Source organism: Planococcus citri, chromosome 4, assembly GCF_950023065.1.
Source record: "Planococcus citri chromosome 4, ihPlaCitr1.1, whole genome shotgun sequence".
NCBI classification, from domain to species: Eukaryota; Metazoa; Arthropoda; class Insecta; order Hemiptera; family Pseudococcidae; genus Planococcus; species Planococcus citri.
The window spans coordinates 57257227-57273145 of NC_088680.1; the positions used below are offsets into that span (position 1 = coordinate 57257227).

General features: G+C 30.8%; 1 protein-coding gene across 1 annotated transcript in view; it reads right to left on the reverse strand.

The window, feature by feature from the left end:
• LOC135844824 (type-2 histone deacetylase 1) overlaps nucleotides 1–15919 on the reverse strand; it is a 49949-nt gene that overhangs the window by 3070 nt on the left and 30960 nt on the right. Inside the window, exon 4 of the mRNA XM_065363190.1 lies at nucleotides 3859–3971. Coding sequence (XP_065219262.1) covers nucleotides 3859–3971 — 113 coding nt within the window. The remainder of the gene's footprint in view (nucleotides 1–3858; nucleotides 3972–15919) is intronic.

Sequence of the window (15919 nt, forward strand, 5' to 3'; positions counted from 1 at the left end):
GTACATTCTTCTAATTAAGTACATCGGTAAATGGTAATCGAGAGACGATATGACCATACAATGTAATAATCAACTCCTGTTCTCAAGATTAATCTCGTCTTAAACATCTCATCACACAACCCGACATAACAACTAACAACACCGTAATTGTAGCATTAATAACTTTCACGTGTACTGGTGTTTTTTTTTTATTCCGATACTTACAAACGACTCATCCGAGCGTCGTTACTCGTTAATTTACATTCTACCAACCAGATAAGGGAATCAAGGTTCTGAAAATTCATCGGTTTTGGTCCGATGACGCGAGTAATTTCATGTTTTCGCAACCTACTGAAAAAAAAATAAATAAAACGACAGAGAGACAGAGACAGAGGAGGAAAATACAATACTCGAAAAATTTTAATCATTCTGTATCGTAGTATAGGCAGGCTGCTTAATTCATTTGTTGGGAAACACGAGTGAGAGAGAAGATGAAACTGATGCAAATGAACCATAAATACGACCGTTAACGTACTACACGTTTCGATGAACGAAATAAACACCCCGAATCTCCAATCGGAAATTTAATGTCAACAGGTTAAAGTATGTGTATTAAAACAACAATTTCGATTTTATGTACCCGGATGTAGAGAGAGATGGAGCAGGGAGCAGAGAGCGGAGTGTCAAAATTTAAAATAATGATATTGTTGCAATGTACGAGTACATACAGATAGGTATATCGAAATCGAAAAAATATGGATAGGTAGCAACCTACAAATGAGTTTCCTCAGAAACGAGTACGAAAGATATGAATAAACAAAGAAAAATTTGACAATTTTCCGAAATGGCCTCCACAAAATACACAATGGACTTACGAGTATATTCAACCAAGAACGAAACAAAACCAGAAAAAAAACATAAAAATTAAATTTTCACACATGAGAAAACATGCGAGGCTCTACACAAAATACTTTTAGTATAAATTTGATTTTCGAGATTCCTGGTGACAAAATTTTCACTGAATGAATCAGAATAAAAATTCGACAACGATTTCTAAACGTGCTTGCTTCGATACACTTGACGATTTTTAGAGTGAAAAATAATTTTTCCAGCATAAAAAAATTTTAAGTTCAATTTTTTAGTTTCTTTTCCTATCGACTTATTTTTTGTATCGAACCTTAGAACTTGAAAGATTTGTTAAAAAAACAAAATTCAAGAAAACAAAAAAAATTGTTCAAAAAAATATAAATTTGATAAGTACACATCACATATTACAAAAAAAAAAAAATGGAAAGAATGAAACTACAACAGCTAAATTGAAAAATAAAAACATTAAGCAAATTTTATAAAATTGGGAAAAAATTTAATCCAACACATTGTAACAAATGAAGAGTGATATTCCAAAACTCGCTTTGTCCATTTTTATCAAAGTTGGGTTTTCAGTGGTACCTGGTAGATGAAGTATTAACTCACATTCCTACATCAATTCATCAACCTACCAAAATGAGGTGTTAAACTCACCTAAATAGCCAATTCACTAAAAATTTAAAAAAAAAATAGTGTTCCAAAACGCGCTTTGTCCATTTTTATTGAAATTTTTTTCAGCAGTATTTAGTGGATGAAATGTATACCTACACTCCTACATCATAAATCCACCCAAATAAAGTGCTAAACTCGCCTAAAAAGCTAATTTACCCGTTTAAAGGGAAACTGTTTTTCCTCTCTCCTGAAAAGTTGTGAAAATGGACAAAGTGAGTTTTGGAATATCACTCTTCAAATAAAAAAAACAGGTTTTTAATATAAAAAATGAAAAAATAACGGAACAAATAACGAAAGTTTCAGAAAATAGTTTTAAAAAACAGAGGAAAATTAGGTATTGAAAAAAAAACAAAAGAAGTTGAAGAAAATTGTTCGAAAAAATTGAAAAAGAACAATAAAAAAAGTTCAAAAAAACGAAAAATGAAAAAAAAACAGAAATTCGAGAAAAAATTTGATGCGGAAGACTTGAAGAAATTGGAATAAATATGCATAGTTATCATTTTTACGAAAAAAAAAGAGAAATAAATAATGTAGAAAATAATTTGAAAATTGAATGGAAAAACAAAAAAATGGGGAAAATTATAAAATTGGAATTAAATAGTCATACACAAGACAACCATAGAAAACCCAGTTTTTTCAACATAAAAAGTAAAAAAAAACGGAACAAATGAAAAAAAATTGAAAAAAATTGTTCAAAAAAACATAAAAATTAAAAAAGAACAACAAAAAATTTGAAAAAAAATTGTTCAAATAACAAAAAAAACGAATAATCAGAAACAAAAAACTCGAAAAAAATTTTGCACATAGTACGAAAAAAAGACGAAGAATACCTATAGAAAATACGTAGGTGTTAAATTTAAAAAAAAAAACAGAAGAATCATATTTTTTTTTTATTATAAAAAATGAAAAAATGAAAAAAGTTTCAAAAAATCGTTCAAAAAACTAAAAAATTGAAAAAAAAGTGTCCAACAACATTGTTTTAAAAAACAGGAAAAAATAGGAAAAAACAAAAAAAGTAGAGAAAATTGGTCAAAAAATCGAAAAAAAATCAAATCTGAAAACTGATTGATACGAAGAAAAAAAAAATATAGAAAATACCAAAGTTGAATTGAAAAAAAAACAAAACAGAAAAACCAGTTTTTTTCATTATAAAAAATGAAAAAAGTTTCAAAAAACTGAAAAATTGAAAAAAAATGTTCAACAACATTGTTTAAAAAAAAACAGGAAAAAACAAAAAAAAGTAGAGAAAATTGGTCAAAAAAACAAAAAAAATGAAAAATTGAACCAGAAACAAAAAATTTAGAATAAAATTTGAAATGTAAAAATTGATAAAATTTGAACGAATGCACACATTATTATCATGGAAAAGGGGAAAAATATGGAAAATAAGAAAGTTGAATATATATATAAAAAAAAGAAAAATAAAATCATAAAATTAGAACCAAATACTTAGTTCTCCTTAAGAAGACACAACTATGGAAAAAATCAGTTTTTCAACCTAATTATTGAAGAAAAAAGATCGAATGAAAAAATTTGAAAAATACATGGTTTATAAGCAGGAAAAAATTGTTTTAAAAAAGAATAGGAACAATTTAAAAAATCAAAAAAAAATCAAATTTGAAAATTTATGCGTTCAATTGTAATCAAATAGACTGAATTGAGAAAAAAAAATACGAAAGTTTAATAAAAAAATGAAAAAAAAATTGAAAAATATTCAAATTGAAAAAAAATGTTTAGTGGCCAATTTCATCATCATTGAAAAATGAAAAGCAAAAAAATAGAAAAAATAAAATATAATTTAATTTTGTGAATAGATCTCATCATTTTGCTAAAATGTCAAAAAAAACTAAAGCGTTTTAATTTACCTGATTTAAAATTTTTTTTTTAAATAGATAGGGGTGTTTTTAAATAAATATTTTACAATAATAGATCAGGAAACTCGTGTTTAGGTGGTAATGATGATAATATATCCAAAACAATACCTCACATTACATAATCAGCACTCTTAAAATTTTCAAAGAAATTTCTAGGTCGTTATTGATATACCTCTCCCCCCCCCTCCACACTGTTTTGTAAGAAAACAATACACCTACTTCTGAGTTCTTTTCAAAAAATCGTCAAAAATCAAAAGATCAACTCCCATAGCTTCAAAACTTGTCACCGTGGTGAGACAAATTTTAGTTTGATCGCAATAAAACTGATTTCGATTTCGATTCTTATCGAAACAGAAAATTGCCCGGACCTCCCACATTCAAGACGTTCAAGTCAAATATACGTTTCACACTTTTCTTTGCAATGTAAGAACCGTAGGTACGATTCAGCGAATCGAGATTCACTCACCTTTAACGTACTATCGTCGATATAGCCAGTAGAGTCTGCATTACTACATTTATCGCTCAGAGTTTGTGGTTTGTTCCAGTGATATCTTCGATACAACATAACCGATACCATTCCTGTAAATTGAAACGCATCGTTAGTATACATTAGGAAATAAAAAAGTACATACAAGTACATAAAGCTACCGAGTCGGAGTCATAGTCGAGCGTAATTACCGAGCCGAAATGTTATGCTATTACGAATACAAAACTTCTTCGCTCTGCTCCTATGTACTCGTATGCTCGTATATGCTTTGTTCTTTGCCTAATACATACGCATTGTACGAGTATACCAAGCGCAATTTGTCTCTCTTTTACCACACCGTCGACGTCGTCGTCGCCACCGCAATATTATTTTTCGTTTTAATTTCGTAGTATCAAAGAATGCGACAAAGTCGAAAGAGAGATGGCGGTGAGTGCAAATTATAACTCACATTCACATCGACGATGCTGATGCTTCCAGTACGCTTACGCCTTCTTTCTATCTGCCTCCATGGGTGTTTTTTTCATTCCTTTCGACTCCCCTTACCCCAACCTTTCTTTCTTTCTTTCTTTCTTTCTTTCACGACGACGATGATGATGATGATGATGATGATGAGGCGTCCACAATGACGTAACCTTTCTCTTTTCGGCTTATCCATCGCGCCTTCTTTCATATACTCGAATGTATTGTATTGTACGTATATATGTACTTTCGAGAAGAATATTTCTCCCATCTGTTTTAAGGCTCTTTTTCAAATCACATAATCGAGTTTCGTAACATACTCGAGTTCAGTGTTCGGTTTTTTGTCATTTTTCGTGTTTTTTTTTTTTTTGGAAAGTTGTCAGAAAATTATACTCGAATAACCAATATTTACAACTTTTGATGAGATTTTATCTTCTCTCTGGTGACAAGCAACAGACGACGAGGTGAACAAACTCCAAAAATATCATCATCGTATCCTAGAGGAATTATAGAAAAATGAGAAAATTTTTCGAATCAAACCAATAAACTACGTGTCCATCGATATTTTCAGCGAGAAGTAGAAAAATAGCGTGCAATTCTGCGAAAAAACTTTTTTTTACAAAAAGAAACCATCAACTTTGGTTTATTTTAAACTAAATTGTGATAAAATTCCCAGCGAGCGTGTCGCTATTGGAGCCATAATGTGGCCTTTTGCCAGCCTCTTGCGAATTTCTCAATATAAAGAGTACGTACGAATGCTCGTATTCGTAAACATTATGCAACCGTTTCAATGGCTACAGATTTAAGATTATGTAAAAGAGGAGAGACATAATGGTGTCGAGAAAAGGATGAATTATGATAACGATGAAGTTGCTGATCAATTAGAAGCAAATTGAAATAAATTACGAATTTTTGTTCCCTTTGGAACCTGTCCCTGTCTCTTTGAGCAGGTGATAATTCGTATAGGTAATCGAAATAATGGATAATGAAACTGGGAAATGAGATTTCAAGGAAACAGAACTGAAACCGAATCGATACCGAACTAAAGTACCCCCTTTCCCCTCACTCTAAAAAAATCACCTTATTCCTAAAATTAATTTTAATACACTATTTCAGTGATTTCATCCCTTTTTTCCTCTACCTACAATCTAATCAACGCAACAATCAAGATTCTTGACATTAAACATGACGTATCAGTGACAAAGAAATAAAAAAGGCCACTTCAACCTTTTTCTTCCTCCGGTCGGTCGCAGTAAACCCCTTTTAAAAATCCCATTCAAGCCTATAAATGGAGAAAAAAAGCGACAAATTTCAAATTATACGAGTAATTCTTCTTCTAGACGATAAGGCAGCATTTGAAACCCACAGAGTAAGTAATTCTCTTCTGCATGGCTAAATTTGTGTTCATGAAATGCTGCTGTCGATATAGTGGAGAATTTTTCGCACCAAAACGTCCGCATTTTCATTTTATTACTACACGTTCGACGACGACGACAACGACGACGACGAGTGGAGAATTTTCTTGAAAATTTTCAAATAACTTTCGCCTCGTTAATAATTTTAGTCTCGCGGTTCTTTCATATACGGGTAATTTTTTCCACTATATTTTTATATTTTATATTATAACTTTCCAAAGTGTTGTAGCCGCACAAAGCTATATTTGTAACACGGTAACGCAGCTGGAAAAAGGAATTTTTCGTCGTTATGATAATTCCTGCTCGTTGGTATCTTTCTTTCTCACTCTCTCTCTCTTTCGCACATACGCGGCTGCGTCGATATTGTCGTCGAATATAATAAACAAAAATTTCATTTTTTTTGTTATTTTTTTTTCTTTTCATTTTTCGATAAAATGCCTCTCATATTTTATGACCGCATTTTTATAACGCTATCGTCGTCGTCGACGGACCGACTGGCTCGCTAATTCGATATAATTTTACCGCTATGAACACATCTACCTAAGTACCTTATATGTTTACGAGTACATACATATATACCAGGTGTCCCAGTTTGGACTTTGGTTCGCTTTTCCAAGACGAACGGTTTCAATTTTTTCCAGTATCTTTCAATTTTACATAATTTACTTTTTTTAGTCCTTTTATTATTTTTGAAAACTGCGAACTATAACGGAAAATCTTCTGACTGAAGTATCGCTCAATAAAGAGGAACGCAGTAATTTGCAATAATTTTTATACTCAAGCTGAATAATCAATCAGCCATTAAAAAGCAATTTAACGCACTGAAAAAAGTTTGATTTCAATTCGATAATCGTTAAAATTGAGTTTATGTATTTTTTGATTCGAATAAGTACAGGTAAAAAACAGGAACTGCTGTGAATGTGTTTTTTTTACGTTTTCAAACACATTTGGAGGGAAGGAGGGGGAAAAATTTCCCATTCAATTTGGGGTTTCCTCCAGAAAACCAGAATTTATTAGTTTTATTGAATGCAAATCATTAGAAAAATTATTATAACCGTAATTTTCAATCAATAAATTATAACATTTCTTTGGTCTGATAAAATTTCAATCCACCCCCTCCCATTAAGATGTCCCTTCACTCCCCTGAATTGAAAGTTTACGCTTCCTCTTCATTTAAAACACATTGATGTCCTGATGTTTCTAAACCAGTGTTACCAATAACAGGAATTTCCCTGCATGGAAATTGTTTTGTGAAAATGCACAAAATGATCAAAATGAAACAAACTGAATGTGTTTAATAATGATTTTCCAATTATATTGAACAGCGTGATTTTAAATAATTCATTTTTTTTTTTAAATTCAACTTAAAATAAGTTTAAAAATTGGCAAAATTAAACAAAATGAAGAAAAACCTACATTTGCTGAAAATTGAAAAATGACTCAAAATTGGTAAATGTTTCCTACTTTGAACCAAATCCAGCATGAATTACTCATTGAGATATTCAACAATTGACCAAAAATAGATCAAGTATCAAAATGGAATGAAATTTTACAAAAATTGCAATATCAACATAAAAATCATCAAAAGACATCAAAAAATCTATAAATTTACTGAATTCAGCAAAATTTGGCGAAAATTTTCAGGAAAAAATCATACTTAGAAAACTATAAAAATCAGGAAAATGTCAAAAAACCACAAAACTGTATAGAAATAACTGAAAGTAGGTAACGATAAAAAAAATACAAAGTCACAAAGTTTGAGGAAGTTTTACAAAAATTAGTTTGCATTGCATAAAAGCTATGTTAAAACTTGCACAAGAACAATCAAAAATGACCAAAAAAAATTAATGAAAAATCACCAAGTTTGAGAAAAATTTGGAAAAAAATGTTGAAAATCTCAACAAAATTGTTTTTTAGAAATTACTAAAAATTGATTAATTGTTACAAAAGTATCCTAATGAAAATAAAATTACATTAAAACTATTGAAAAGTATTCAAAATGATTAAAATTTACGAAAAATTAAGCAAAAACAAAAATGAAAACGAGAAATTCGAAATTTATGCAAAATCTCGCTAAAAATGTCTAAAATACGTATGATTTGGCATTTACATATTTACAAAAATGCATAAAAAAGCATTAAAATGGTGTAAAAACGCTCAAAAAACATCAAAAAATTACTGAAAGTACATAGATAAAAATAATAAAATTATGAACAAAATCAGCCAAAAATGCTCGAAAAAGTTAAGTGAACGTGTTAGAACGATGCAAATACACTCAACAAGCATTAAAAATCACTAAAAGTTTCCAATATTCGATAAAATTTGCCAAAAATGCATGAATAAGTGTTGAAATGTTGTAAAAATACTCAAAAAAGCATCGAAATCTTCGAAAGAGTGATGAAATTTAAATGAAATGTGCCAAAAATGCATGAAAAATGGTTCAAAATTGTTAAAATGACGTAAAAATGCCAAACAAGTGAAATCATGTAAAATTGACACTTATAGCAATTAAATTAGAATCAAATTAACCGAACTGCATGAAAAAGTGTTTAGGAATGTGTTGAAACGATGGGTATCAAAAATATAAATAAATTATTAAAATTACGATTTGACGAAAATTTATTATGTATGTGTAATTCAAATACAAAACAATTGAAAAATAAAATATGAAAAATAATGAAAATTGAATAAAAATTTGAAAAAATTGAAAATATGATGGTAAGTTATTAAGAAAGTGACGTAAAAAATGAAGACAACAATAAAATATTAAAAATTAAATAAAATTGAAAAAATAAAAAAAATATAGAAAATAAAATCCCCCCCCCCCCAAAATGTAACTAAGTGATGTGATAATAAATGAGAGAATAGACCAAAACGAAAACAAAAGAAAAAAAATTGAAAAATTAAAGAAAAATATGATTAAAATACGGAAAAATAATGAAATGAAGAAAAACAAAAACCAAATCAAATGAAAAAATGAAATAATTTTCAAAAAAAATGAATGAATCCAAAATGAAAATGATGACTAAAAACCAAAAAATCTAAAAGTGAACCTAAAAACCAGGGATGAAAAGCTAGCTGAAAGGTTAAAGCCGAAAGCTGAAAGCCGAGCAGATTTTCGCACTAAGCCAAAAGCTAAAAGTTTGCAAGTTAGATTTTTTCCAAGCCAACAAAAGTTTCATTTTTTTTGGCTTTTTCAAAGGCTTTTTTGCAGAATTGAATTCTCTAAATTCAGAAGAAACAAATGCGATTAAATGAAATGAAAAAAAGAAAATAATTCTAACAATGAATATTCTCCTCTATCCCTAATTATGAAATCAATGCACCTGATTTAATTTTTAATTCCCTTTTTTTGTAAATTGATGGTGTAATCAGCTAAAAGTTTAAAGTCAAAAGCTAAAAGCCAAAAGTTTAAAGCTAAAAGCTTAATGAAATATAGCTGAAAGCTGTTAAATTGAAAAGTTTCAATTTTGAAATTTCAAGCTAAAAGCCAAAAGCTGAAGTTTCATTTTAAGGTTTTTCATGCCTGCTAAAAACTTAAAAAGTGAAAACTAAAAAAAAAAAATGAAAATGAAAAAAATCATCCTCACAACTTGGAATTTGGAAATTCAATACTTAAGTATTGATTGTTGAAAAAACTGAATCGAAAAGCAATAAAAAGATAAAAATGAAAAACAAATGAAAAATTTCATTTTTCAATTCGATTTTTTGTGATTGGACAAAAATTGAGCAAATCACGCTACATATTAAACCAAAAACAAAAAAAAACAAAAAACAGAAGAATGAATGAAGCTAAGAAAATGATTGTGCTTTGTGCCGAAAGTTGGATAAATTTTGGATCAGTTGAACAAGAATGAAAACAATTTTCTCAATAACTCTGTTGTACTGACAGCAGATGCCTATGTGAAAATTTGACCCAAGTATGACCCAAGTCGATTCTCAGATTTTCCATCAGAAGAGTCCAATTCATTTTTTTTTTATTTTTTTTTTTTTATAAAGGTTAAAGGTTGGTTTTCAGAAGTTCAACAAATCTTGAAGAAAAAATATTTGAAAAATGTCAAACAAAAATTAGTTTTGAGGAAAACCCTTACGAAATGAAATTTACTCATTATTTTATTCAATCGAAATCGCCTGGTTAAATTTTCAATAAGTAAGCATTTTCCATGGCAACTTGCGTAATTAAAATTATAAAAAATTTCGAGACATTTACACTCTAAAATAACTCCGCTAAAAAAAAAACGAAAAAAAAACAGTGTTCCAGCCAAAGGTTCAGTCACTAATGATTTTTGGGAATAAAACGCTCAGAAGGATCACAACATCTCTACATTCAACGGATAGGAAGTCTGCAAAATAACCTGCAGCCGAAGGCGTTATAACAAAATTACTAATCTAAACTGGGACATCCGATATACCACCTACATTTTATAAGACTACCTCCACGCGTCGCGTCGGTCGGTCGGTCGCATCTCCGTTGAATAATTTTGACGTTTAAAATCCACCATGTAAAATCTCTTGGCGTATATGTACATTACATACTACATAGATTTAGATTTACCTATATCCGTATCCGTTTCCGAGAAAGATGCGATTCTCTTTTTGCAAATCCGATTACGAAATAAAGCCGCCCACCGAGTTTAACGAAACCTATCGTGTGGAATAAGTATGTATAGATTGAAAATTTACCATTTTCCAGTTTCCACTGTACACTACACACACGTAGAAAGTCGTACTAGATACCCCGCGAACGTCTCGTAATTCGCACAAATGTGTTGTATAGCTTTACGATGAATATTACTAGAAGAAAAATAGTATATCCTCGTAGGTACTATATGCAAATTACGCAATGCACGCGTATTTACTCTTATTATCACGTCCCACACATACAATACATACTCATAAGCTCGATAATGCTTACGAAACTATAATATTTTCCAATAATACGAGTATGTACGAAATATTTGTAGGTATGTACGCATAATAGTATAGGTGACTCTATAGTATACATAAGCGACAACGACGACGAGGGCAATGGGCGATGGACGATGGGTGGTTGAAGATCACTGTAAATTAAATAGCTGTCTATACTATTAGCTATGCGATGATGATAATTCCAACGTAAACTCTGATAAATGCTGCAGAGTGAGTCGATGTCGTCGTTACAGACCTTAAACCCGCATAATAATTGACGGTAATTTGTTATGTTATGGTTTTACCTACACTATACACTTACGTATAGTATAGAATCGAATAATATATAACTTAATAATAATAATATGCAAAAACCTGCACGCGTGCCTGAGTTTAACGCGAATACGCGGATATAATGACGTACTATACCTAGGTCTAGGTACCAGGTATTTGTCCTAAATGCGAGCCCGAAACTCGCGATGGACTATTTACTTTTTTTAAAGCTGAATTTTTTTTTCTTTCTACTCCGCTGTCCAATAACGATGTTGCTAATTATGACACTATTCAATGTTAGGTAGGTATAATAACTTTAAGTACATGGTGTGTCGGCAAAATGACGTTTGTATGGCTTTGTACGAGTATGTATGAGATGAGCAAGGAGGGCAAACAATGATAATACCATGATACATAAGTGTTTTTTTTTTTTTGGTTTTCACGACATCGACGACGTAGGTCCAGGAATTTTACCTGAACCTAAGATTAAAAGTTCGATGATCTTTCAGAAATGTGGCAAATAATAACGTACCTAACTACCTACCTAGTAAGATTCTAAAATGTGATCAATGGTACCTACATACAAAATGGCGGATATGTTTTCACATTCACGAAGTATTTTCTACCACTCGTCAACTTCGAATAAGTTAAGAAACTCACTGAAAGAGAATGTCTACCACATTTCAGAATCAAATTTTTGAGCTACCTGGAAAATTGTTTTCAACACTTCTGAACGACCTGAAAGAGGTCGCAATCGATTCGAAGGACGACTTTATAGGAAGGAGGGAAGAGGTTCCCATCACGACTTATGAAAATTTTTATTTTCTCTTCTGAATTTTTGCAAGGTTCAAACATTATATTAATTTTTTATTTTGGTAAGGATAAAAAAATTGACCCGAGCGAAACGAGAGCAAAACTTTTTAAGTTTTGTACCTCGGGAGATTTTTTCAAAATGAGTTTAGGTATATTTTTTGACTCCAAATTTTTAGAATTTGAAAGACGGATTTTTAAAAATTCCGATCTTGAAAAAGAAAAGCAACCAGGCTAGAGCAAAGCGAGGGTAAAAGCTAGCGAAAATTCATGTTTCGAGGAGTAAAACAACAATGTTTTTTAGGCGACAGGTGTGTTTTTTTGAGTTGAACATTTTAAAAATATGGATAATAGATTCTCAATCCGATTTGGAAACAGAAAAACAAAGCGGCTTGAGCGAAACGAGGACAGAAGTTTTCAGAAATTTATAATTTTAGACGTAGGTAGATAAATGATTATTTCTTTTATCAGGGTGTCTAACAAAATTTCTCCGAAGAAATGCATACGTTTGCAGTACTTTTTGCATTACTTTATTTTTTTTCATCCAGCTTACACCGACCCCCCCCCACCCTCTTCCAAGAAAAAAAATATTTTTAAACCGGTTGGAATTTGTCGATAAAAGTTTTACAAGTATTGCCATCTTTTGAGGTACAAAATGAACTTTTTTTTTTTTAATTTTCACCAATCAATTCATTTTGAGGTTTTTAAAAAATTTTAAATCAATGATTCTGAGAAAAAATACAGTACTTTTCAGGCAAAATGCAGTACTTTGCAGTACCGAGGATTTCAATGCAGTACTTTTACAGTACTTGCAGTACCTGCAGTATCTGTTAGACACCCTGTTTATAAAACGTAAAAAAGTTACTACTTTTGACATTTCAAAAAATGCATACAGCAAGATGTCTACAGGAATTTGTTGACCAAAAATCACTACTTTCCAAAAATTTTTAATCCCCTCCCCCCCCCATTGGTTTTTTCATTTTTAGCAGTAATTCAGTTGTCTTATTTCAACATCTTTCTGACGTATTTCATGAAAAAGTTGATAAAAATTACACTCATAACAAAAAAATTAAAATTCGTTAATTTTTTCAATTATTCGCTCAGAATTTTGATTTTTTGTGATGTGAGTTCATTTCATCGAGTGAAAGCGTTTTTTCAACGTTTTCAACGTATACGTAAAAATAGGGGTCAAATGGGTCAACTTCACCAATCAAAACTTTTTTTCATGTTTTAAATCAAAAAATCGCATTTTATCGCAAACTTTAAATTTTTTAAAATCGATTTTACGAAATAACGCCATTCTAATTTTTTAATATGTTGTTCAGCATGAAAAGTTGTCCGCAATATATTTTTACAGAATTTTTGAAAGTCGGAACGATATGAAAACTACGTTTTGAAACTTTTCCAGCTAATTTTTCGTACGAAAAAAAGTGGCAACACTGATTTTTATGATATCACCAGAAAGCCTTTCAATACCCCTAACTATTGGAAAAAGTTCCATTTTGGTAGGTATCGCGGTTATCGAGTAATCCACTGCTGAAATGGATGATATTTCAAGTTCACTGAAAACTTTAACACCCCCTAGCAGCCTTGAAAAAAGGGCTAGAGGGCTGCGATTTGCGCCATTGGTCATCCCTATGGAAGATCTTTCCACAGGAAAAATTTCAAAAAAATCGCCGACCCCCCCCGACCACTTCTTGGTCAAATTGACGTGAAATGACCCCCTTTTGGGACGGCTGGTTTCAATCGAAAATCTTTTTCGACGCCAGATTTGAATATTAGACGAATTAAATTAAGTCGATTTTCGTTCCTTTTGCAATAATTTATTCAAACATTAGATATTTCCTTTTTCAAATTTAAAATCATACCTACAATTTTTCACGAAAAATCTCATTTAAAAAAACGCATTTCAAGGTACTTTAAATCATTTCATAATATGTGTTAGAAAAAGACCACTTTTTGGTTCAAAAATTTTATTCATTTGTATGCATGTTTCAGTTTTTAAAAGTAAGTTCTAGGATTTCTCATTACCCCCCCCCCCCTCCCAAAAAAAATCGATCCATAAACACCGGAATCGTATCCATGCCTTATGCCTTGGGGAACACCAAAATTTTGAAAAATTTATCCAGACCTGACGTAGGTTGGAACTGTTGAAAGGAGAAACTTTGGAATCGTAAAGTAACTTTTTCAATTGCTAAAAGTTGGTTGTAAAAAATTGTTATTCAAAAAAAATTGAATTTTAATATTTTTGAAAAAATTATAAAATCATTTTTATATCTATTCTTTTTTCAACCTGAACCGACAAGCAATATTTTTTTAATACCCATAAAATTTCTCATAAAAGTAATATGTAGAATACACGCTTCATCAATAACTTCAAAGTAAAATATTTCAATCGAATCTTCGCCCATCACATGGAGAAAATTTCAAACTAAAAACAGCAACGCAAAGCATAAAATTTCATCGCAATATCAATTAAATTCCCAACTACAGAAATATAATTCATCTCAATTTCTCTGAAAATCACATTGCAATTCTATACGAACCTAATACGAGTATACTTTTTTTAGCGAAATGAATTTTCAAGCAATTTCGAAACAATAATAACTACAAATCTTCAAATAACCCAACACCAACACTTTCGCCTTTCGCAAAAACTTGAAAGAGAAGAAGAAAACAGTTTCAAAAGCATTTGGAATTTTTGTTTTCCCTTTACTCGTACTAATCTTTTTTGAAAACGTGTTGTAAATGACTTAATTTATTTTCTTACGTATAATATTACTGTACAGAGAAGTAACGTAAAGGTGTAGAGTAGGTAGTAGGTAGGTAGAGGTACGCGTGGAACGTTAATTTAGAAAAGGCAGAAAACCCTTTAAAATGAACCGTATTTTCACTCGTGCTGTCTCTTTGAAACCGTAATACTTAGTACAAATAATAATAATACCATTAAAATCGAGCTCATCTCATCTTCTTTTATTTCAAAACAGTTCGAAAATTAATTTAATTTCAGTTTCAACTCGTACGTATTGTACTGTATTGCATTGTGTTGAGTTGAAGTATATACAATTTAACGACGATAGATAAAGAATCTATAATAACAACTAACTGTATTTTGGAAAACTTTAAGTTCATTTCACATAAATTTTTACGAGCGTTTTGATCATTTACGAAATCGTCTGTTTTTAGGGTTGTCGATTATCACGCAGTTTCTAATTGCTGAAATATTTTCAATAGGGTAGTTCGAAAAGAAAAAAAAAACTCAATATTTTCGGGAACTTTACACATCTATTCTGGAGATTTTTAAAAACATATTTTCAGATGATTTTTTGCTCACATCTGCGCTTCTGCAGTTATCTAAAATCAAGTCTAGAGATAAAATTCAATTGAGCGAAAGAAGGCCCATTTGTCAAAACTATAATATGTTTTTTTTAGCTAATTTTTAATGAAGTCAGTGTTGACACAGTTGACTTCTTTTTTTCTCACCAAATTTTTCATAACTGATAAAAAAATCGAAAATTACTCAATAAGACAGAATTATGTTTTTGGAGTCTCATTGATCGATTTTTGAAATCTCACGAATAAGAATATAGGGACATATGTAATTAGAGAGAGAAACTTGAAGAAGGGGTTGCTAAAATAAATAAAATTGATTGGGAAAATGAAGATTGGAATTTGAAAACTTGAATTTAGATTTTCTTCAATTTTCCATCACACTCTCCAGTCTCCTCAAAACAACTCAATCTCTAAATAATTCTTCAACCATCATGATTCGTCTATGTACTTACGTATAGTGGTAGATATTTCCATAATGATTTAAAATTGCTTAAGTAATTTTTTACACAAATAACCATTGTTTCGATACAACGTGAGACATTCGGTCGTCGTAAAAATAGTTAATCATGATACAGCATCTACATGATTCCATTGAGGAATATTCGTTTACATATCGTGATCTCCCTAAGGTCAAAGTTCTGTGTATACCGCATGTCAACCTAATTACAATCAACGCCTCTCCGAATCTGCTTCGTCAACCTCTCACCTAGGTTCGGCATTCGCATCTCAAATAACAGGGCAACGGTTTGTTTTACATTAACGCACAACAATACACGGTGTACACCGCCATTCATTCGTCTATCCATCCATCCTTCGTACCATCGTCGTCGCTACTATTAAAA